Source organism: Hemiscyllium ocellatum, chromosome 34 (assembly GCF_020745735.1).
Source record: "Hemiscyllium ocellatum isolate sHemOce1 chromosome 34, sHemOce1.pat.X.cur, whole genome shotgun sequence".
Lineage (NCBI taxonomy): Eukaryota > Metazoa > Chordata > Chondrichthyes > Orectolobiformes > Hemiscylliidae > Hemiscyllium > Hemiscyllium ocellatum.
In genome coordinates this window covers 35,123,712-35,148,685 of record NC_083434.1, presented here as the reverse complement: position 1 = coordinate 35,148,685, position 24,974 = coordinate 35,123,712, and the positions used below count along the sequence as shown (strand labels likewise).

The following is a 24,974-nucleotide window of genomic DNA, read 5'->3' as shown; positions in this document are numbered from 1 at the left end:
CCCATGTCCTGTCATGGGAATTTTAAGTGCTACTCACAGCATTTCCCTGTAATATTAAGGTCATACCACTTTCTGAGGAACAGGTATCCAATCTTCATTTGCACCTTTTTGAGAGGATCTCCGCTTTCTCATCAGTATTCCTTCAGCCTGTATCTCAGTATAAGTTGACTACTAATTTACTTAATTCAGGATATTGCTTTCTGAGCCTCATAGTAATGTCATACCAAATATTCCCCCTTATCATCATCTTTCCTGAAAGTTTCAGCTCTCTTATATTTGTTTGTGGTGTCATTATCAACCTTCATTGATGGATTTTGTTTAACCATTATTCTGGTTACCATACACAAGGGAAGAATACCCAGAAACTATTCCTGTAATCATTCTGTATCTTGAACATCTTTTGGGCATTCTGTAATTGAGTGAAGCTATTACTTTTAGTCCAGCCAAATCGGTACCTAGAAGTAAGTCTAATCCCTTGATATGAATTGTCTTTGCTACTCAGACAATTATTTCTCCCCATTTAAAAAAAAATCACATTTCAGTTGTATTTTGTATAACAGAAACAGGATGTATTCTCGACCAATCGCAGATATTAGTACCTTGGCTTCCATCGCACTCTCTGGAGAGAAAGCTAATTCTTTCTCCAGTAAAAGTGATTGTGTTGTCCTGTATTTCTTCATACAGAATGGTTGTGGGTATAACTACCTCACCTGAAGAAAACGGATTATCTTCCACTTTCAATAAAAACCCTGTGAATCTCTCATTTATCTTACCTATTTCTTTGTTAACAACAGAACTCACATCCACCCTTTTTGTTATAGTTAGAGTTACAACCATATCCACAGTGTTTAAAGTTCAATTCGCAACTGCAACTCTCCATTCCGAACAAAAATTAAGAAGATAAAAGAAAAGGTAATAATGGTCAATACTAGTCAAGACGATATTCCATCACTCTCCCAGATGGTGCTTTGCAGATGGTGGACAGGTTTTCATAAGCAGAGATTAGTTACTCCCCACAAAATTCCCAGCTTCTGACCTGATCTTGCAGCCACTGTATTTATATGACTTGTCCATTTGACTTAAATTAGTTTATTAGCTAAGCAACTTAAGCTGATTCTCTGTTTTAGCAGGGCTAGTTAATTATGCTTCAAAGAGTTTCTAGGTGCTGCTTGGCTGCACTGAGTGCTGCATAAGCACACAGAGTGTGATGCCATGATTTAGATGAGTGAGGGGAGTTAGGAAATGGAACTAAGCTTTGACAAAGGATCAGTTAGACTCTAAACGCCAGCTCTTTTCTCTCCTTACAGATGCTGCCAGACCTGCTGAGATTTTCCAGCATTTTCTCTTTTGGAGCCATTTCTTTAATCCCTATTTTAAATTTCCCTGTTTCTGACATTTGTCTTCACCAAACCTATTCTCTTCACATACCTACAGACATTTTCACAGTCAGTTTTTATGTTCCCCACAAGCTTACTCTCATACTCTATTACTCCTTTCTTAATCAATTCCTTTGTCCTCCTTTGCTGAATTCTAAACTGCTCCCACTCCTCAGGTTCATCAATTTTTTTCTGATATTTGGTATGCCTCTTCCTTAGATCTAATACTATCTCTATTTTTCTTTGTAAAGTCTGGTAAGAATTTGTTTTAATGTGCCTTTGCCAGATAGGTCCTTAATATCAGAAGGCCATTGCCACTGGAGTTGGGGTGAGTGGTGTTTGTGATCCTCAGTACATTGTGGAGTAACTAGAAAAATTGTGGGCAGCACGGTGGCACAGTGGTTAGCACTGCTGCCTCACAGAGCCAGAGAACCTGGGTTCAATTCCCGCCTCATGCGACTGACTGTGTGGAGTTTGCACGTTTTCCCTGTGTCTGCGTGGGTTTCCTCTGGATGCTCCAGCTTCTTCCCACACCCACAGTCCAAAGATGTGTGGGTCAGGTGAATTGGCTATGCTAAATTGCCCGTAGTGTTCGGTAAGGGGTAAATGTAGGGGTATGGGAGGGTTGCGCTTCGGCAGGTCGGTGTGGACTTGTTGGCCCGAAGAGCCTGTTTCCATACTGTAAGTAATCTAATCTAAAAAAAAGAAGGCATCACATTGGGAATTGACTATAAGTGGCTGTTGACTCATCTGGCAGGGGGGGTCATCCAAATGCCAATAAAGTACCAGAGGGAAATAAAGTGATCATTAAGTGGTTAGGTAATTGAATTAATTGACTGCTGCCGCCATGTCTGCTTCTGGCTGTTGTGGTAGAAGCATGTTGGATATGCTTCATGGATGCTTCTCAACTGCTTTTTTATATGGCTTCCCACCTCCAGAGGGGTGGTACATTTCCAGCCAAGTATTTCATAGAAGTATTTGAATGCAAGGAAAGGATATGGGTGTTGTGATCAAATTATAGATGAAAGAATACTTGAATGTGCAGACTGTAAAATGAGGGGCAGTGATAGGATAAATAGATACGGTTTTTTCCCTGGGTTGGGGGAATTCAGAACTAGAGGACACAGGTTTAGGATGAGAGGGGAAAGATATAAAAGGGACCTAAGGGGCAACTTTTTCACACAGAGGGTGGTGCGTGTATGGAAGAAGTTGCCAGAGGAAGTTGTGGAAGCTGGTACAATTACAGCATTTAAAAAGCCCCTGGATGGGTACAATAATAGGAAGGGTTTACAGGGTTAAGGGCCAAGTGCTGGCAAATTGGGCTAGATTAGATTAGCATATCTGGTCAGCATTGACGAGTTGGACTAAACAATCTGTTTCCATGCTTTCCATCTCTATGACTCTTATATACTAGATAAGCAATGAAATGTGCTTTTGGCTGATGTAAGCAGATATTTTATGCCTTTTGCAATCCCATATTGAAGCATCATACCTCAAGAATACAAAAATATTTGATTATGAAAACCTCAAATTTAAAAAATTAGTTTTGTCAAATTGCAGTTTTTTTATTATTGAAGTTATCAACCCTTAAGTAACTAATTTAATTTTCTTCAAATTGCAAGAGCATTTCTGTTTTCATTCAGCCACTGCATGAACTGTCTGCTTGCTGTTGCAATACATTTCTTTGCATTTAAACTGGAAGCATCTAGAGACTGCTAAACTAATTTTGTTGTCACAACTGATAACTTGAAAACTGGAAGATTTAAAATTATATCTTTATAACTTGTCTTTATGATGGACAGATTCAAATCTTTAATATTCTTCCATTTAAAGATAAGTCCCTCAATGATTCAGAATCTATACAGCTAAGTAAATATTTTATAAATACTAATCGATGCACCAGTATTCTATTTTGTCTGGAAATGTTAGATTTGAATTTAATTGAAATTTAGTGAATTTTAATGTTTTACTGAAATATAATATGCTGAACCTATTGATTTAAGTAAATCTTAATGGCAACTTCAACTTTTCAATCCACATAGTTCACAGAGTAGGATCATTCAGTCATTTACCATGACCAGTTATTTTTAATGAAAATTGGCATAATAATCTTTTCTATTTTGGATGATATTCGAATTAGGGATTTTTCTAGAAAGAATGAACATCATCATTTTCCAAAATGGCATGTGAAGAAAATTATCAAATTTATTGATATATGCATGGAAGTGAATAATTTGATATCTACAACAATTATTTTCAATTTTTGTCAATTTTTCACTAGAAAAGACTTTGGCAAAAAGGTAAATCAGAAGTACAAGCTAAACTTTTCTTCTGTCTGGTTGGCAAACTCTTGCATTTAGATGATTTTGTAGAGTTCCTTACAACAATCCTCTGAAAATATTTAAGAGTACCAGTGGCTGGCAACATGTTATTCAGACAGGTTCCAGAAATGAAGAGGATCGTAAAACCTTTTCTCAAATAGTTTGTTTTGTCTGATGGCCAAGCTGAAAATTAATTAAATGCTTTAAAGTATCTTAGAGCCTCTATTTTTCTGCTGAAAGACATCTAAGAACATCTGGTGTTGTCTTTGCATATTTAGATTTTGTTTAATTTGGTAAACTTTGAGTGAACTGGCACAGGGAGACCGGGCAAGCAATTCTGCATCTCCTGAACCAATCAAATTGAAGGCCTTTGAAAGAAAAAGCAGAAGGACTAAGAAATAAATCATAATTAGAAGGAATTGAGGAATTCAATGGCAAATAAACTGCAGAAGTTAATACAGAGAAAAGGAGTTGGATTAACAGTTAGAAGAGCTGGAAAAGAAAATATAAAAAGTTTACATTTTAAACTTGCCCATTTTATTATCACCATAAATAATTAAATGCTGAAGGGATGAGCCCACACATATGTAACAGTTCATTTTCAATGCTAGAAAGAGTTTGACAATCATTAACATTTATCACATTATAATTAAATTTGAAATGACCAGTCTTGACTTTCCATGGTGAGTATAGTTTGTATTCACTGTGCAAATAGAGCAACTTCAATCATTTAAACATAAGTAAGGGCAATTATGAAGATATGAAAGCACAGCTAGCTGAAGTAAATTTGCAAATTAGGTTGTGATAGGTCAATAAAGATAGAATGACAGATATGGATTAAATGCATTCCAATGAAAATGAAAAATTCCAAGGATGGAGCCACCTTCTGTGGTTAATTAAAAACATTAACAATAATATCCAACTTGAAGAAAGTGTATATACTCATGTAACGCAGAAGACAGATTGGAAAGAATGTAAACAGCAGCAAATAATGATGAAAAGATCAACAAAGAGGGAAGAATTCGTATTTGGGTGAAAGCTGGTTAAAAATATAAAAACGGTGTGCCTACAAATATTTTAAAATAAAAATGTTAACGCTGATCAGTGGGAGTCCAGAGGAGGTTTACAAGAATGGCCCCAGGGATGAAAGGCTTGACATATGAGGACAGTTTGAGGACTCTGAGCCTGTACTCAGTAGAGTTTAGAAGGATGAGGGGGATCCAGTTGAAATTTACAGAATACTGAGAGGCCTGGATAGAGTGGACATAGAGAAGATGTTTCCACTAGAAGGAGAGACTAAACCCTGAAGGCACAGCTTCAGAGGGAAGGGATGACCATTTAGGACTAAGATGAAGAGCAATTTAATTAGCCAGAGGGTGATGAATCTGTGGAGCTCATTGCCACAGAATTCACCACCTCTGACTGAAGAAATTCCTTCTCATCTCAGTTTCCTGTTAGCTAGCCAATCTTCGAACTGCATCAATATGTTACCTCGAAATAATGATTCTTTATTTTTCATAATGACTTCTAATATGGCACCCTATGAAATCTAACTACAATGCATCCAACAGTTCTCCTTATCCACAATAAATTGCAGCTACATAAAACTCCAATAAGGTGGTTAAATTTGATTTTCCTTCCACAAAATCATGTTGACTGCCTGATTACCTTGAAGTTCTTTCAATGGCCTGCTACAGTGCCCAATGATAGGCTTCTGATATCTTCCCTATGACAAATTTTAAGCTAATTGCCCTGTGTTTCCTGCTTTCTGTAAATCTCACTTCTCAAAAAAGGGGTTACCATTGTCACCTTACTATCGAACGGAACTTTCCCCAAGTCCAGGGAATTTATGAAAATTAGACCACAAGATCAGAAGATATAGGAGCAGAATTAGTTATTGGCCTGTAAAATCTGATCTGCTGGTCAATCATGGCTAATATGTTTCTGAACCCCATTCTCCTGCTTTCCCCCCTTATCCTTTGAACAATAAGGAGATCTTATTGGAGCTTTTTGAAGTTGCAACTTATTGTGGATAAGGAGAACTAGTGGATACATTGTAGTTAGATTTCCAGAAGGCATTTCATAGGGTGCCATATTAAAGGTCATTATGGAAAATAAAGAATCATTATTTAGGGGTAACCCTTCATTATTGATGGAGTTCAAAGATTGGCTGGCTAACAGGAAACTGAGATGAGAAGGAATTTCTTCAGCCAGAGGTGGTGAATCTGTGGAACTCATTGCTACAGAGGCCTGTGTAGGTCAAGTCATAAAGAGTAGTTAAGACGGAGATAAAGTCTTGAGAATAGGCATAAATGAGGTTTTTTTTTCTGGTTGGCAAGGTGTATCAAGTGCTATGCCACAGGGATCAGTGCTGGGTCTGCAATGTTTTAAGATTTATATAGTGACTGAAATGAAGTAACTGAAGGTATGTTTGCTAAATTTACTGATGAATACATTGGTTGAAATTAAGTTTGTGAAGAGGACATCAGTAGCTGTAAAGGAGTATAAGTTAAGTGATTAGTGAAAGATTTGGCAAATGAAATTTAGCGTAAAATATTGTGAAAATATCCATTTTGGCAGAAAGAATTATAAAGAAGCATATAATCTAAATGGTGAAAGATTGCAGTGAGATGCAGAGGGATCGGTACTCGAAGGATGCTATGAAGATACAGCAAGCAATTAAGAAAACTAACAATGTTGTTACTTCTTCCAAGAGGAATTTAATATAAAAGTAGGGAGGTTATGCTTCAGTTCTAGAGGATAATGGTATGACCACTCTGAAGTACTGGTATTTTCTCCATTGGTCTCTGTATTTAAGGAAGGATGTAAATAAGTTAGAAGCAGTTTCAAGAAGGTTTATTGAACTGAAACTTGGAGTAGACAGTTTATTAGAAATTATTGGTTGGTCAAGTTATTTATATCTGCTAGAGTTCAGAATCTTAAGAGGTGACTTGATTGTAACCTATAAGGTCATGAGGGGCTTTGACAGGATAGATGTGGAGAGGATGTGTCCACTTATAGGAGAATCTTGGGCTAGAGGTTACTGCTTAACAAGAACTCGCCACTTAAAACAGATGAGAATTTTTTTTATCAGAGGATCAGGTGTCTTTGGAAATCTCTCTCCCATGTAAGTTGGTGGTACCTGTACAGACTTTGAATATTTTTTAAATGTATATATATTTGGTAAGCAAGGGAATGAAATGTTTTCAGGGTTAGGTGTGAATGTGGAGTTGAAGTTATGTTCAAATAAGCCATTGTCTCTTTAAATGACAAAGGCAACCCAATGATCAAATAGCTTATTCCTGCTCCTAATTTGCACACGAGCATAGAACAGGAGTAGGTCATTCAGGATCTTGAATTCCAACATTCAAGGAAATCTTGGCAGATCAGTGGCCTAACTCCATATATCTGCTTTGGGCCCATATCTCCTAAAAGCTTCTCAAAAATGTATCCATTCCAGTTGTGTTTGTTGCAGTCCTTGCACAGTATTTTGTAAACAATGAGCAAAACTAACGTCATTTACAAAATACCGTGCAAGGACTGTAACAACACTCCACTGGACAAACAGGCAGAAAAGTAGCCACCAGGATACATGAATACCAACTAGCCACCAAAAGACATGACCCTCTCTCACTTGTATCCTCACATACGGATGAGGAAAGACACCACTTCAACTGGGACAACACATCCATCCTAGGACAAGCCAAACAAGGACACACACGAGAATTCCTAGAAGCATGGCATTCCATCCGGAACTCTATCAACAAACACATCGAGTTGGACTCCATCAACCACCCCCTGAGAAAAGGAACAGGAAGTGACTTCACCACAGGAAATGACATCACCAACCCAAAGAAACCCAAACACATAAATAGAAAGCAGGAAGTTTCAGCACTGCTTCGCGTGAGATCCACTGAAAATGTTATCTCGTAAAGTAACGAAACGTCTGGAAATGAACCTTTCAGCTCAGCGAGCAAACCTACATCCAAAACCTCAACCTGAGCTACAAATCTTCTCAAAATTCAGAGAAATGTAGACGCACAAGATTATGCATACAAAGTTAAAGAAAAAATTATCAGAATTACACTGGAGAAATAAGTAGCATGATATGGCATTGATCTCTGAGACTACAGGTTAGAATTTTAAATCTGTAGACTGAAATAGTTTAGTTATTCCTACTTTTGACGGTTCCATTAAACATGTTCAAATATTAAAAGTTTCTAAATGATATAGAATCGCCACAAAATTAGGGTCAACCCTTGGACTGTCTTATGTACAATGCAGAGGCTGCAATATAAAAAGTGTGTAATTTTGAACAAATAATTCTGTCACACTAAATACCACTCCATCAACAGAGGAAAATGTATGCATTTGTCTTGATGGTAAAGTTCGAATGTATATTCCAGAAGCAAGGTTTAGCTTAGGAGCAGATCCCCTCTCTCTTGTAATACACAGGATATGTGGGGAGATGTGTATTATGATCTGGAGGATGGATAGATCTGTATACCAACCAAAAAAATGAATATACTTAGTTTTAAAATGCTTGGTGATTTCTCTAAAGAAATGATTGGCATTAAGGCATGGTCGATGGTGCCCTCTTGTGGATAAAGGGGATAAACCTCCAATAATTTGTACTCCTATCATTAATGGTTGTTTCATGTCCTAACACAACTTATTTCAATTCATTCACAAGATGAGGGCATCGCTGGCTAGGCTGTGGGTCTCAAGTCACATGTAGAGCAGACTAGGTAACACTCCACCAAGGACATGCAGGTCCTTGGACTCCTCCATCGCCAGACCATAACAACACGACGGTTGGAGGAAGAGTGCCTCATCTTCCACCTAGGAACCCTCCAACCACAAGGGATGAACTCAAATTTCTCCAGTTTCCTCATTTCCCCTCCCCCCACCTTGTCTCAGTCGTCCACACCCCCCACCAACCCAACCTCCACTCCCGGCACCTTGCCCTGCAACCGCAAGAATGCAAAACTTGCGCCCACACCTCCTCCCTTACTTCTCTCCAAGGCCACAAGGGATCCTTCCATATCCGCCACAAATTCATCTGCACCTCCACACACATCATCTATTGCATCCGCTGCACCCGATGTGGCCTCCTCTATATTGGGGAGACAGGCCGCCTACTTGCAGAACGTTTCAGAGAACACCTCTGGGACACCCGGACCAACCAACCCAACCACCCCGTGGCTCAACACTTTAACTCCCCCTCCCACTCCACCAAGGACATGCAGGTCCTTGGACTCCTCCATCGCCAGACCATAACAATACGACGGTTGGAGGAAGAGCGCCTCATCTTCTGCCTAGGAACCCTCCAACCACAAGGGATGAACTCAGATTTCTCCAGTTTCCTCATTTCCCCTCCCCCCACCTTGTCTCAGTCTCTTGCAAGGATGGCAGTCTCCCTCCCTAAAGATTATTAGTGAAATAGATGGTTGCTTCAAACAACTGATTCATCATTAGAACTTAAATTCCAGATTTTTGTTGGGATGCTGGGATTCGAATCTGGTCTCTTCTTCCTTCTCAATGTTGCTAGAAATGTTGTTACTTAATTCACTTTTCCTAACACTTTAATTCCCTCAGCCAGTTCAAGGAAAATAAATTTGGTTATTTTAAATTGATTTTATTGTTTTCCTTCATCCCTGGTGCTTGAGGTCTCTGATTCATATTTCTTACCTCAAACAGTGATTGTGAATGAAACATCTGACATCTAAAACATTAATTCTGTCTTTATCTGGCATTTATAGTCATCGAATTTTAGCAGTCAGTCACTGTCAAGTTAGAAATTAGTAGAGATGACTTTGGTTGACTTTTTCTGCCTAGTGAGAGAACATTGGGAATGATTGTGAGTTCACTAATGCTGCCCTAATTGAAATTATTTAACTCAACAACAATAATACCTTGCATCTGTACAGTACCTTCAACATATAAAAGCCTGCAAAACATTTACAGGAGAAATAAAATAAATTATACGAAGCTGAATAAGATGTTGGGAGAATAGTCATGGAAATGTGTTGTTAAAAGGGTCTCTAAGGAGAGGAGAGGAATAAAAGAGGTGAACGTATTTGGAGAGAGGTGGAAGTAGGGTGAAGTTCCACAATGTAGCCACCAATAATGGAACAAAGGAAGGGGGAAGTACAATAGGTGCTGTAGGGTTTAAGTTATTCTGCACCCATTTATAGGCATAGGAAAGGGAATGACCCATTCCCTTTTGATTAGATTACTTACAATGTGGAAACAGGCCCTTCGGCCCAACAAGTCCACACCGACCCGCTGAAGCGCAACCCACCCATACCCCTACATTTACCCCTTATCTAACACTACGGGCAATTTAGCATGGCCAATTCACCTAACCCGCACATCTTTGGACTGTGGGAGGAAACTGGAGCACCCGGAGGAAACCCACGCAGACACGGGGAGAACGTGCAAACTCCACACAGTCAGTCGCCTGAGGCGGGAATTAAACCCGAGTCTCTGGCGCTGTGAGGCAGCAGTGCTAACCACTGTGCCGCCAACAAATCATGTGAGCAACATTTTAAAAGTGAAATATTGGTTAGGAACATTTAATAGAGATTTTCAAAATCATGAAGGAGACTATTTCCATTCTTACATGGGTTAGATTAGATTAGATTCCCTACAATATGGAAACAGGCCATTTGGGCCAACAAGTCCACACTGACCCTCCGAAGAGTAACCCACCCAGACCCATTCCCCTATCCTATATTTAACCCTAACTAATGCACCTCACACTATGGGCCTGGCCTGCGCATCTTTTGGATTGCGGGAGGAAACTGGAGCACCCAGAGGGGACCCATGCAGGCATGAGGAGAATGTACAAACTCCATACAGACAGTCGCCTGAAGTGGCAATCAAAGCTGGGTCCTTGGCACTGTGAGGCAGAATGTGCTAACCACTGAGCCACTGTGCCACCCAAACAGAAGACACTGAATTAAGGTTATTGGCAAAATAGCCTACAGGGGAGCTGAGATTTTTTTTTGATGAAGTGAGTAAAAAATTGGATGCACAGTATCTGTAAAGAATTTATGTACATGGAATAGAACTAAACACTATTGGCCAGAGCTACCTATTCCCAACTATTATGGAGAAACTGCACTTAATTCCTATCCACTGTTTTCTCCTTTCAGACTTGTTTCTAATCAGATTGGTAATTAGGCAGTGTCTTGACAGAGTCAACTGCCTAGTTTAAATAAAGCTTGGCAGTAAACTTGTCATTTGCCTCTACACAGTACATTCTCCACAATAGTGCCTCTGTCAAGAGAGTCCATTTACCAACCAACCAGCACTCTTTTCTCCTATAGCATAAACTATTGCTGCCCTTTACATTGGTATCGTTGTGCATCTATTGACAAGTGCAAGACAAAACTTTTCGACAAAATGTGACTTTATTCAATGATACTCAAGTAACATTATTGTTGGGTCAGAGTTTGTTTCTAATTATTGACCTGATGATGTAACATGCAAGTTTGTGATTGCTTATTGCATATGAATCATCAAATTAAGGGGAGGCGATAGTCTAATAGTATTATCACTGATTGTTAATGCAGAGACCCAGGTAATGTTCTGGGTGGAATTTAAATGCAATTAAAATCTGGAATAATAAATCTAATAGTCTAATAAATTCACGTAGTATGGAAACAGGCTGTTTAGCTCAACAAGTCCTCACTATCCTTCCAAAGAGCATCCCACCCAGATCCATCCCTCTATCTTATCCCTGCATTTCACGTGGCTAATGTCCCTAACCTACAAATTGCTGTACACTACAGACAATTCAGCATGGCCAGGCCACCTAACTTGCACATCTTTGGACTCTTGGAGGAAACTAGACCTCCCAGTTGTCAGAAAAACCTATCTGCTTCACTAATGTCCATTAGGGAAGGAAACCGCCATCTTACCTGGTCTAGCATATATGTGATTCTAGATCCATAGCAATATAGTTGACTGTTAACTGCCCTCTGGGTAATTAAGGATGGACAATAAATGTTAGCCTAGCCAGTGATGCCCACATCCTGTCAATGAATTTTTTTTAAAGTTAAGCAATTGTCATTTTATGGCATTACCTGCTAGTTTAAACACAAGTTCTTTGTTCCTTGAAAGTGGAATTGCAGGTAGACAGGATGGTGAAGAAGGTGTTTGGAATGCTTGCCTTTATTGGGTATAGGAATTGGGAAGTCATGTCGCGGTACTGGAAATTGGTTTTTGAAAAGTAAAATCAAGATAGAAGTTTCATGGTGAAAGATAGGCCCTTAAGGAGTGCCGTGGAACAGAGGGATCCTGGAGTTCAAGTTCACGGTTATCTGAAAGTGTAGTCACAGATAGACAGGACAATGACGAAGGCTTTTGGCACACTGGTCTTCATCAGTGAGGGCATTGAGGATAGAAGTTGGGAAGTTATGTTGTAGTTATATAGGATGTTGGTGAGGCTGCACTTGGAGTATTGTGTTCAGTTTTGGTGACCTTGTTATAGGAAGGATATTATTAAACTGGAAAGAATGCAGAAGAAATTTACAAGGACGTTGCCTGGACTCAGTGGTCTGAGTTATAGGGAGAGGCTGGACAAGATAAGGCTTTTCTCTTTTGAGGTAGGTGACTGAGGGGGAACCTTATGAGGTGTATAAGATCATGAGAGAAATGGATAGGGTGAATGTACTCAGCCTGTTTCCCAAGGTTGGGGAATTAAGGATTAAAGGTAATCAGTTTAAGTTTAGAGGGGAAAGGATAAAAGGGATCCTGAGGGGCAACTTTTCTACACGGAGGATGGAACGCATTTGGAATGAGCTGCCAGTGGAAGTGGTTGAGATGGTACATTAACAACATTTAAAAGGCATTTGAACAAATACATGGGTAGGAAAGGATTAGAAGGATGTGGGCCAAGTGCAGGGAAAATGGGGTTAGCATGGTTGGACATTTTGGTCAGTGTGGAGTAGTTTGGGCCAAAGTTCCTGTTTCCATGCTGTAGGACTCTTATGACTCTAGTATGCCAATTGCCCTGTTCCTGCTATAACTTTTAAAAATAGGAGATTGAAGACAAAAAGTCATAGCAAGAAAAGGGATTGTCTCAACAAAAGCTGCGGACTGGTGTTACTGAGCTGTGGTTCTAAATTTGATTTTTAACCACCAGAGGGAGGAGTAATGTAGTGGTATTGTCACTGGTCTACTAATCCAAACTGAATCTATGGGGACGTGGCTTTGAATCCCACCATAGCAGATGGTGTAATTTGAAGCAATGGAAGTCTGGAATTAACAGCCCGTCTGGTTCACTAATGTCCTTTACAGAAGGGGGTCTACTATCCTTACGTGTTCTGGCCTACATGTGATTCCTGACTCAGTGTTATGGTTGACTCTTAACTGTCCTATGAAATGGTCCAAGCAAGCCAGTCAATTCAAGTGGCAATTTGGAATAAGTGATAAATGCTGGCCGAGCTGGTGATGCTAACATGCTGTCGTTATGTTTTAAACCAAAAAAACAATTTTTTCTGGTTGTCTGGGAGCATTAAAAAAGAGTTCCAGTTTTAAACAGGTGAGCCATACATGCATTGTTGTCTATTTGTGACTAAAATTTACTTGTTTGCAATAAACAGTATCGTTCATTACAGGAACCTGATCAATATTTTCTGTTAACTTTATTCTGACAGACCGTAAATCAGGAACTCTGTTTTGATTAGAGCATTTGCTTTTGTGGTGACCCTGGAAGTAATGGAGTTTGGAAACCCCGCAAGAAGGATCAGTGGAGGATAGTAGCACTTTGCCCCACAATTAAAAGGAAGTGACAGTTTAGACAACTGTTGTGAATGAGTAGTAAAAATGGTGCAGAACGTGTGTTACAGAACAGAGGGAACGCACCTTCTATTCAGGAGTAACTTGCTTTTGGGATGGTGATGGGATTTTTAAAAATAATTTCTGTCATTTGAGAATCACTGACTAAGCCAGTATATATCATCCAATTGCCTTTGGGAAGGTGGTGGTGAGGTGCTGCCTTAACCACTGCAGTCCTTGGGTACAAGAACAGCCATGGTGCTGTTGGTGGAACAGTTCAAGGAATTTAATTAAACCACTGACAATTAGGGAACAGCAATATAGTTCCAAGTCAGGATGGTGTATAACTCGAAGAGAAATTTTCAGATTATGGTATTTATATGTATTTGCTACCTTTGTACTTCTGGGTGATACAATTTATGAGTTTGGACGGCCTTAATGAGTGAATCACTGCAGGAAATCTTGGAGATGTTACATACTGCTGTCACTGTGCCTCAGTGATGAAAACAGTACCAGTTGAAGATGGTGGATAGGGTACCAATCAAGCAACCTATGGCAAGTGAAGAGTATTCCCTCACAGTCTGAATATGTGCATTATAGATGGTGAACAAGCATTGTGAAGTTAAGAGATGAGTTAACCACTGCAGAATCTCTAGCCTTTGACCTGCTCTTGTAATCACAATAAATATATATAGCTAGACTTAAAAGATTTTGAGAAGAAAATTCTACTTTGGCAAAACCCCACTGTCAACCTGGTAAAGACCAACATGCCAGAGTTGCAGAGTGCCCGCAGCACCTGGTCCATTCTAAGCTGTCACAACATCTACGTGGAGATATTTGGCCTCTTGATCAGAAAGCACTGAGACTGGTTAAATGAGCAATTAGGAGAGCCAAGATCTCTTTAGACCCCAAATGCAAGGCATTTCTGAATTGGCAACTCCACCAAAACTTAAGCAGAGGAAATAAGTCCACAGGCAACTGAAGGCCAAGGTGCAACAAAGAATCTGTGATCGAACAAAATTAATGGTGAACAGAAAGCGCATAGGAAACTCAGCAACCGTTCCCTCTGCTCTGTAGCAGACATTCTGCACTATTTTTACTATTCATTCACAACAGCTGTCTAAACTATCATATACGTTAATTCTGGGGCAAAGTCCTACCATCCTCCGTTAACCTTGCTGGTAGGAAAATCTACTGATTACCGAGCTCCACTACTCGCCACAATCTGCACTGCTTCTTCAGTGCAACCAATGCCATTCACGATCAAGGACTCGGGGATCTACTCCTTTGAAAGGCAAATCAGTCACTCATCAAAGAGGCAGTCAGTGCCCTCAGGAGACAGCACTCCGAGGACCTCCTCAAAGCACAGTCTTCATTGCAAACACTCTTGACACTGCCCCATAACACATTACTCATCAGAGGCAAGTAGGACTAGTCTAGTTTAGTTCTGAAAACTTGGTTAGCTAAATAGATTGTCATCTGTCATTGAACTGTATTATGCAAATGATGTATCACACTGAGGCCAAGGTACAAATCATCATCAATGCATTCACCAAGTGATAGGAGAGAATGGTCCTTGAACTAAACAACATGTTCTCCACCAGCCCACTCCTGCCACACAACATTGCCCCAAACCATCAACATCCTGATGTATTGGTGCCTATACCTCAGTGTCTAGTTCAATGACTCTGAGTGAAAGTTTCTCAAGCTAATGATGTTTACTGCAAAATGTGTTTGCCTTTGATCATATAGGTGTCCTGAAGCTACTGTAAAGTTTATCTCTACTATCTTTGTGTTTAATTAACTGACTAAATTTTAATGAATGTGCCTGGTCCTGCTTGTTCCAATCTTACTATTTCAATATTTGTTCTACCATTGAAATTTCCTTGTTTATATAAATAGGAAACACCAATGAAAGTTTAACTTACTATTAATAAAGCTTACCACTAATAAAATTTGACAATTATGAAAATTACACAGGTTTTGAGAGATAAATGAGCAAAATACTCACCAACCAATCCACTACCTGTTTTCCTGTCACACCACATTTGGTTTTTCTGAGAATGCAGTTTGTCTGCTCTAGACCCAGGGACTGAATTGTATTGAACTAGATAGCTCTTCTAAGTGTTGCACTCTGTCTCCAGGTCTTTGCCTGTCTTTCCTCTGGGTCTTCCTCCCTCAAACACTTTTAAAATGGTGTCTACGTTAAGACCAATAACATGGAGAACTGCATCTACTAAATAACAACAGTGGTGAACACTTGGGTTTGCTAACTTTTTCCTTGTGACAATTCCCATCTTGTGGCATTCACATGCAAGGTGGTTTAGCAAAAAATGGCAAAAAGGAGGCCACGAGCAGTTAAGACAAATATGATAAAGATCATAGCCAGATATAAAGACTTTTTAAAATTTTATTTCAGGTGGTAAACAATCTTGATCATTTTCTCTTCTAATGGTAGCTTACATTTTAATCTACAGCCTACACTGATGTTGTGACTCTTTCTCCCCCATAAGAAGAGCAAGGTTGACTGTTGGGTATTGTAATATCTATCATACTCTCATTCCAGTGTTAACATTATAGTGCACATGATCATGAATGGAATGGAGCTACACGTGCAGACAATGGAAGGCAAGCTGCTGTAATACTGTAATAGCTAGCTAAAAAGAAATCCAAGTGGAAGCAGGACATTAACGTAGGCTGTTGATTGTACCTCTGTAGGGATAAACTAATTAAGCAATTGGAAAAAGTGAAAACTTGAGATGTGCCACAATGTATGTCTTACCAGGTTTTGAGAAGATTTGTAACTCAAGTTGAGGTTCTGGCTATAGGTTTGCTCGCTGAGCTGGAAGGTTCATTTCTAGACGTTTCGTCACCCTACTAAGTAACATCTTCAGTGGGCCTCTAGGCGAAGCACTACTGATGATTCCTGCTTTCTATTTATATGTTTGGGTTTCTTTGGGTTGGTGATGTCATTTCCTGTTCTTTCTCTCAGGGAGTGGTAGACCCCTTGGCATCATGGTAGCCCACAAACCCACCAACACACTAAAACAATAGCTAATGAGCTTGAAGGACCCTATACAGACTACAAGCACAGCTGATGTCATTTACAAAATAGAGCAAAAACTGTAACATACACTACATTGAACAAACAGACACAAAACTAGCCACCAGGACACATGAACATCTACTAGCCACAAAACAACATGACCCTCTTTCACTAGTATCCTTACATACAGATAAGGAAGGACACCATTTTGACTGGGACAACAAATCCATCCTAGGACCAGCCAAACCCAAACATGCATGAGAATTCCGAGAAGCATAGCATTCCAACCAGAGCTCTATCAACAAACACATCGAGTTAAACCCCATTTACCACCCCGAGGAAAAAGATTAGGAAAGTACATCACCACAGGAAATGACATTACCAACCCAAAGAAACCCTAACATATAAATAGAAAGCAGGAATCATCTGCAGTGCTTCACCCAAAGGCCCACTGAAGATGTTACCTAGTAAGGTAATGAATCTTCCAGCTCAGTGGGCAAACCGACATCCAGTATGTCTTACCCAATGATCAATGAAAGAGAGGGACTGTTTCCGTAGCAAGGTAATAAGCTTTGCGCAATGGTTCAGCTGCAAGTGTATAAGATGTGGCATGCAATATCAATAAGTGCACAACTCTTAAGTACTTCCATAAAAGAACTTGCTGTCAGTGAATGCTTACCTCCTTCTTTGCCAACTCAGCACACATTTCATGTAAGTGTTAGAAATTATGTTGCTGAAACTGGACACATGTCTCAAAATTGTTCCCTCTTGATTCAAAATGTACTACATCAGCTGCACTGCAAGGATAACTACTTAAGATTATTTTCTGGTTGTGCATAGTATTTTGTTCAATTATAAGGGGAATGGCAGTCTTGTTTATTTTCAACAACTATTTTCTTTCAATGTATCGTGGAGTGGAAATAATGATTAGTTAATAGTTATTTGTCACAGATATAGTTCTTCAGCGGTATCATCATGAGGTATCTGTGTATTGTGCGTGCATTTCCTGTGGCAACTTATCTTGCATGTTTTTAGCTCTGATGCAATACCAGATTTCACAATAGTTTTTCAATACCATTACTCAGTTGCCTGAAGATGTTGCCATGGCTATGGTTTGTAATCTATTTATTTGTCATTTTGAAAGCATTGCCAAACATATGAAGTGATCAGGAACGAATTGTTTAATCACTAAAGATTGTATACATGTTGTCCTTGCTGAAGAATTAGAATGGTTCAGCTTAATGTTGCCAATGAAGACACCCAAGTATTTTGAGATTTTTGGTATTACTGTATAGCATGTTTTCCTTACAAAAGCACTGCAAGAGCATAGTCTAATCTTCAGACCATTTTAGTTTGGCGCAAGATTTCCAAATGATGCAGAGTATATTTTTACAGCTTCCTCAATAAATTTAAATACCAAGCTAATATTCTTTGCAAATCAAACTCTAGGCCATCCTCATCTTGCCCTTTAGTGCTTGAACTCTCAGCCTTTCTTTTTCCAGTTCTTGTCCAGGAACTTTTTTTTTTCTATTCCCTTTTCTAACTTTTCCTTTTCTCTTTCAAATTAGAATAATTTTGTCTATCTGATATTCTGGTTCAGGTACAAAGGTAATAGGAGTAGATTAGATTAGATTCCCGACTGTATAGAAGCAGGTTATTTGGCCCAACAGGTCCACTCTGACCCTCTGAAGAGTAACCTACCCAGACCCATTCCTCTACCCTATATTTAATCCTGACTAATGCACCTAACACTATGGGGCAATTTAAAAGGCCAGTTCACCTGACCTGCACATCTTTGGGTTGTGGGAGGAAACCGGAGCACCGGAGGAAACCCACTGGGAGAATGTGCAAACTTTACACAAACAGTCACCCGAGGCTGGAATTGAACCCAGGTCCCTAGTGCTGTGAAGCAGCATTGCTAACCACTGAGCCCTAAGTGTTAAAATTAAGACACAAAGCAACTTTTGAATAAAGCTGTTAGGAGTTATAGGTGTTTAAGAACCATTACAGACTACACACAAAGGTCCTGACTATACCAGGCCAGCCAGTACATGAAGTACAATTGTATTTCTCCAATTTATTTTTTAAAAATTGCATGCACGATAGTTTGCAGTTGTAAGTTAAACGGATTACCCAATATACATGGTCATCAAGGAAATGTTTATTACATAACAAAATAGTGTGTTTTTTCCAGTTTTCTTTTCTAATTTGCATTGGTTTCTGCAAATGCATTGCATACATAGTCTTTAAATCATGCAGGTCTCTCAGTGGCACACATGTGCATTGCCATTTGCTGTTCCTCGAAGATTTCTTCATTCCTGAGATGATGTTTCTTCTCCAGGGTATGTTAGTGAATGTTGTTGCCTTGATAAATGTTGTTGCTGATCCATTTCAGTTGGGTAACGGTAGGTCATTAGTTGTTCTGTTCTCTGTGCAGGTGATGGGATCACTCCTCCTCGAACCATTGCCTGCACTGAAGGAACACCTTCTCTAGCTGTAATTGTTTGTATATGTTGATGTATCTGGTTGTTCACCACATATAATTTAGGTGGCAACTGCTCTATCCAGGTTCCAAGTTGCTATTTGGTAGAGACAGCCTCTCCAGTGCTCAGCTCTGATAATCATTGGCAGTATTATCGGAGTGAAATTTCTGTCATTTTACATTTATTTCGTCATTCGTTTCGCGATTGTTTCTAACTTCAGTTCTTTTCACTTTTGAAGTGTAGTTTTTGAGCAGTGTGACATTTGCTTTTGGATTGAACTATGTTTTCATGCCTCAAAGGTGGCATTTCTTCACTCAAGGCATGTTTTGTACAAATCTGCATTTGTTCAATTTCTATGTGCTCCTGTTAGCAATTTTCACTGTCACTCAGCCTTTTTGTTCGCTGGGATAATGTGGAGATGATACGTGGTATTGAATTTCTCAACCCATTATGCAACAACTGAATTTTTCACTCATGAATTAAGGGCTATTGTCATTTATCCCTTATATTGGAATGAAGAGTGTTTCAGGCATTCTATAATCTGGCATCTGTTGGTCTAATTATTAGTAGTCAGAATTGCAGTCAGTGGCGATTGACTCTACATATTCTTCCTGAGTCTGTCTGGGACATCCTGTGTCACAAGCAGCTCTTTAGCTTGCTTAACCTGCTGTTGTTACAAGCTCTACACTCGCTGATATGATTCTTGGTCTCATTGCTCATGTTTGGTCAATAGAGCACTACTGTTGTATTTCTCAGACTACATTCAATTCTTTGATGGCTTGCATGGATGTGCTTCAGCATCTTGTTTCTCATTTCTTTCAACATAACAACTCTATTCCCTTTGAACAAAATGGCATTCTTGGGCTTTCATTTCATTTCTTATAGTAACAGGTGTGACCTTGATGCTTATAGACCATCCTTTCCACAATCTTTCCAATCTTTTCTATTTGTTCATAGGAGTTGTGCTGGCTAGGCCAGCATTTATTCCATTCTTAATTGCCCTGGAAAATGGTTCTGTTCGCCGAGCTGGAAGTTTTTGCTGCAAACGTTTCATTCCCTGGCTAGGGAACATCATCAGTGCTATTGGAGCCTCCTGTGAAGCGCTGCTTTGATGTTTCTTCCGGTATTTATAGTGGTTTGTTCTTGCCGCTTCCGGGTGTCAGTTTCAGCTGTAGTAGTTTGTATGTGGGGTCCAGGTCGATGTGTCTGTTGATGGATGTTCTTGCCGCTTCCGGGTGTCAGTTTCAGCTGTGGTGGTTTGTATATGGTGTCCAAGTCGATGTGTCTGTTAATGGAGTTTGTGGATCCACAAACTCCATTAACAGACACATCGACCTGGACCCCATATACAAACCACTACAGCTGAAACTGACACCCGGAAGTGGCAAGAACATCCATCAACAGACACATCGACCTGGACCCCACATACAAACTATTACAGCTGAAACTGACACCCGGAAGCGGCAAGAACAAACCACGATAAATACCGGAAGAAACATCAAAGCAACGCTTCACAGGAGGCTCCAATAGCACTGATGATGTTCCCTAGCCAGGGAACGAAACGTTTGCAGCAAAAACTTCCAGCTCGGCGAACAGAACCACAACAACGGACACCCGAGCTACAAATCTTCAACCAGACTTTATGCCCTGGAAAAGCGGTGGCGAGCTGTTTCTTGAACTTTTGCGGTCCTTAAGAGGTCAACATACTCAGTGCTGTTAGGAAGAGTGTTCCATGGTTCTCCCAGATGCATTTCCAAGTCAGGATGGACAGTGGCTTGGAGAGCAACTTAGGTGATGATGCCATGAATCTGATTACTCTTTCCTTTTAAGTGGCAAAGGTTGTAAGTTTGGAAGATACTGTGTTTAAGGGTCTTGATGAATTTCTGCAGTGCATCTTATAGATGGTAATACACTGCTGCCACTGTATGCCTGTGGTGAAAGGAATGAATGTTGAAGGTGGTGGATAGGGTGCCAATCAAGCAGACTGCTTTGGCCTGGATGGTGTCAAACCTTTTGAGTGTATACTCGTCCATATTTCATCACAGTTCTGATTTGTGCCTTGTAGAGGAGAGACAGGAGATAAATCACTCACAGAGTCCCACACCTCTGTCCTGCACTTGTAAAAACAACATTTATATGGCTTGTCCAATTTAGTTTCTGGTCAATGATAACTGCCCAGAACTTTAATAGTGCGACAGTGATTCCAATGAACATTCTGATACTCCATTCCAAATGATAAACATTGGCAATGGCTGTTTGTTTAACAATGGGTGCTTTCACTGTACAACTGTAAACTACCATCAGTCAAAGTCTGCAGATGTTGCACAACTTGTTTTGTCATTGATAGTGTTGCAGAGGTCATAAGGGAGAAAGATAATGTTGGAATAATCCTGATATTTTGCTGCAGTATATCTGTAGATCAGACATGAATTTAAGACTGAGAATGAATTTAAGCATGATGATGAAAGTTTTAAATTTGAGGCATTTAGAAACTGGGAGCCATGTAAGTTAGTTAGGATGGGGTAATTAGAGCACTATCTGCAAAAGGATGGAGTTTAAGATGCAGAATCTTGGATGAGCTGGTATATATTAAGAGTGGAGTGATGGAACCTGGGCCAAGGGAACATTGAAATAATTATTTTTAAAGATGATAAAAGCAATAATGAGTATTTTAACAGCAACCAGGTTAAGGCAGAGGCACCAAAAGTCAAAGTTATGGATGCAAAAGTAACAACCTCTAACAGAATTGTATGGCATGCTGAACTTTTACAGATACAGATGAACTTTTACTTTTTACAGTGCCTCCACATCCTTCCTATAGTATGGCAACCAAAACTGCATACAATACTCCAGATGCGGCTGCACCAGAGTCTTATACAACTGCAACATGACCTCAGGACTCCGGAAACTCAATTCCTCTACCAATAAAAGCCAGTACGCCATATGCCTTCTTCACAGCACTATTTACGTGGGTGGCAACTTTCAGAGATCTGTGTACATGGACACCAAGATCCCTCTGCTCATCCACACTACCAAGTATTCGACCAATACTCCATCTTCTTGTTACTCTTACCAAAGTGAATCACTTCACACTTAGCGACATTGAACTCCATTTGCCACCTTTCTGCCCAGCTCTGCAGCTTATCTATATCCCGCTGTAACCTGCCACACCCTCCTCACTGTCAACAACTCCACCGACTTTCGTATCATCCGCAAACTTGCTCACCCAACCTTCTAGCCCCTCCTCCAGGTCATTTATAAAAATGACAAACAGCAATAGTCCCAAAACAGATCCTTGCGGAACACCGCTAGTAACTGCACTCCAAGGTGAACCTTTACTATCAACTACTACCCTCTGTCTTCTTCCAGCCAACCAATTCCTAATCCAAACCTCTAACGCACCCTCAATGCCATACCTCTGTATTTTTTGCAGTAGCCTACCATGGGGAACCTTATCAAACGCCTTACTAAAATCCATACACACCACATCTACTGCTTTACCCTCGTCCACCTCCTTAGTCACCTTCTCAAAGAATTCAATAAGGTTTGTGAGGCACGATCTGCCCTTCACAAAACCATGCTGACTATCCTTGATCACATTATTCCTATCCAGATGTTCATAAATCCTATCCCTTACAATTCTCTCTAAGACTTTGCCCACAACAGAAGTGAGACTCACCGGTCTATAGTTACTAGGGTTATCCCTACTCCCCTTCTTGAACAAGGGAACCACATTTGCTATCCTCCAGTCTTCTGGCACTATTCCTGTAGACTGTGGCACTATTCCTGTAGAGGTTGAGGAAGTTGGGATTGTTTTCATTAGAAAAAAGGAGATTAAGAGGGGGGCCTGATTGAGATCTACAAAATCATGAAGGGTGTAGACAGGGTGGATAGAGATATGCTTTTTCCCAGGGTGAGGGATTCAAAAACGAGAGGTCACGCGTTCAAGGCGAAAGGAGAAAAGTTTGAGGGGGATATACGTGGAAGGTACTTTACACAGAGAGTGGTAGGTACCTGGAACGCTTTGCCAGCACAGATTGTAGAGGCAGGCACGGTAGATTCAGTTAAGGTACGTCTGGACAGATGTATGAGTAGGTGGAGAGCAGAGGGATACAGATCATTAGGAATTGGGCAATAGGTTTAGACAGTGGATTTGGATTGGCACAGGCTTGTAGGGCCGAATAGCCTATTCCTGGACTGTAAATTGTTTTTGTTCTCTTTGTTCTTTGAAAATAATAACTGCAACAAGGTTTTCAATTATAATTGGAGGTGTAGCATTTGTCCTATGTATATGGCCAGCAATGAAATGCTATATGTTTTTATGTATGTACTTGGGAAATAAGAGTAATAAATTTGGAGTCAGGTTCCAGCAATTTTGCATGGTATGCATATTATTGCTCTCACATTTACGCTTGAATTAAGTTGTATCATCTTTCATGCTTGTTCCTGGGTCTTTTAGATCATGCACTTACTGTTGAGGCTAACTATCAACTCCTGCCATCTGAAACTTCACTGATAATATGGTCAAAAGCTGCTGAATTGGCAAATGCAATGGCCAGAATTCAACTCTCTCCAGCAAATTCTTTAATGCACAATTAGAGTTGGCACTCTCCACTAAGGAGCTCTTTAAAGAAGAAGACTATACATTGACAAAATAAATTTGAGTCGGGCACACTTGGTGATCTTGAGTTGGCTCCATTGTATTATTTTGGCAACGACATATCACTGTTAAAAGAATTCTAGAAAAAATCCTGATGGCAAAGTGAAAGTCTGTGTAGACATTGATACTATAATAGCATTGTATTTGAAAGAACGAAATTTCACTCTCTTCTCATGCTGCTTTACTTCAGGCAATAAATCAATATTGAAAGAGCAGGTAGGTGACTTAATGCCAGACTGGGAACCACATGGTACTAACTACAGGTTTGCTGATTATTAAAAGCCATGTTTGTCTACAAGCATGTATCACAATGCTGCTTCTGTTTTATTTTTCAGGTACTCATTGGCCATTTGTATACCACGCAAAAGCTCATCATTGAAAATCAGTGAAACTGGCATTTGGAAAAATAATTTTATCTATCACCATCTACTCAACTATCTGGAATTCATGGTATCTCAACCATCAAAGAACTAAAGCTTCTTTCTCCTACATATGTGACAGATTAAAAGATTTTCATGACAATGGTGTGGCATCACTGTAATATGCTCATTTAATTGCACTGCTAATTTAGTTATACAGTGATCCCCCATTATTTTATGATGTTAGGGAAATAGTACAGGTCAACAGTCTATTAACTGTATACAGTGTCATAAAATTCTAAGGTTTTTTTTGTCAGTACTGCATCTAACAAACAGTGACAAGATGATGTGCTAATGGTTAAAAATTAAAGCTGATTTTCTGTATAACCAAAAATAAACTGAAGAAAAACTCACTTACAAAATAAAGTTGAAGTGTATGCTCCTGGCTAATGTTTTGCACTAGAATAATCTCTACAAATATTTACATTGATAGTGTCCTAACTCTGAAATGGCCCAATTTATTTATAACCTGCTGTTCATACTATTGATGAGGTTGTTCTGTGCCAAAACACCCTAATAAGTTTTAAATAAATGACCTTTCTTCATTGTAAATACTGCATTTATTTGTAATTTAGCAGTATTAGAATGCATATACAGTAAATCAAGTGACCTAAACTTTGTGCTTATACACTTGGTTAGATCAAACCACATTCAAATACTGCTTGAATTAAGTTTTTGCATCTCCTTAAGAGAGTAACTTATATTGCAAAGCTATTTCCTGTATATTTTTAGGAGTTGATAATCTTTGCTTTATTTAATTACAAATCCATAGTGAGTAACCAATATTGTGTAATCCCAAAAATTGCATCATTCAAATATTCTTCAACTGGTCAATGACTCACCAACTCTAAGTTGCTCATTGACAGTTCTTGTGAAAGTC

The 24,974-nt window shown here is 39.6% G+C and overlaps 1 protein-coding gene across 1 annotated transcript in view; it reads left to right on the top strand.

Moving 5' to 3' along the window:
- LOC132832119 (LYR motif-containing protein 4-like) overlaps positions 1-24,743 on the top strand; it is a 168,316-nt gene extending 143,573 nt beyond the window's left edge. Inside the window, exon 3 of the mRNA XM_060849844.1 lies at positions 24,011-24,743. Within this exon, the coding sequence (XP_060705827.1) occupies positions 24,011-24,064 (54 nt within the window). The 3' untranslated portion in view covers positions 24,065-24,743. The remainder of the gene's footprint in view (positions 1-24,010) is intronic.
- The last annotated feature ends 231 nt before the right edge of the window (positions 24,744-24,974 follow it).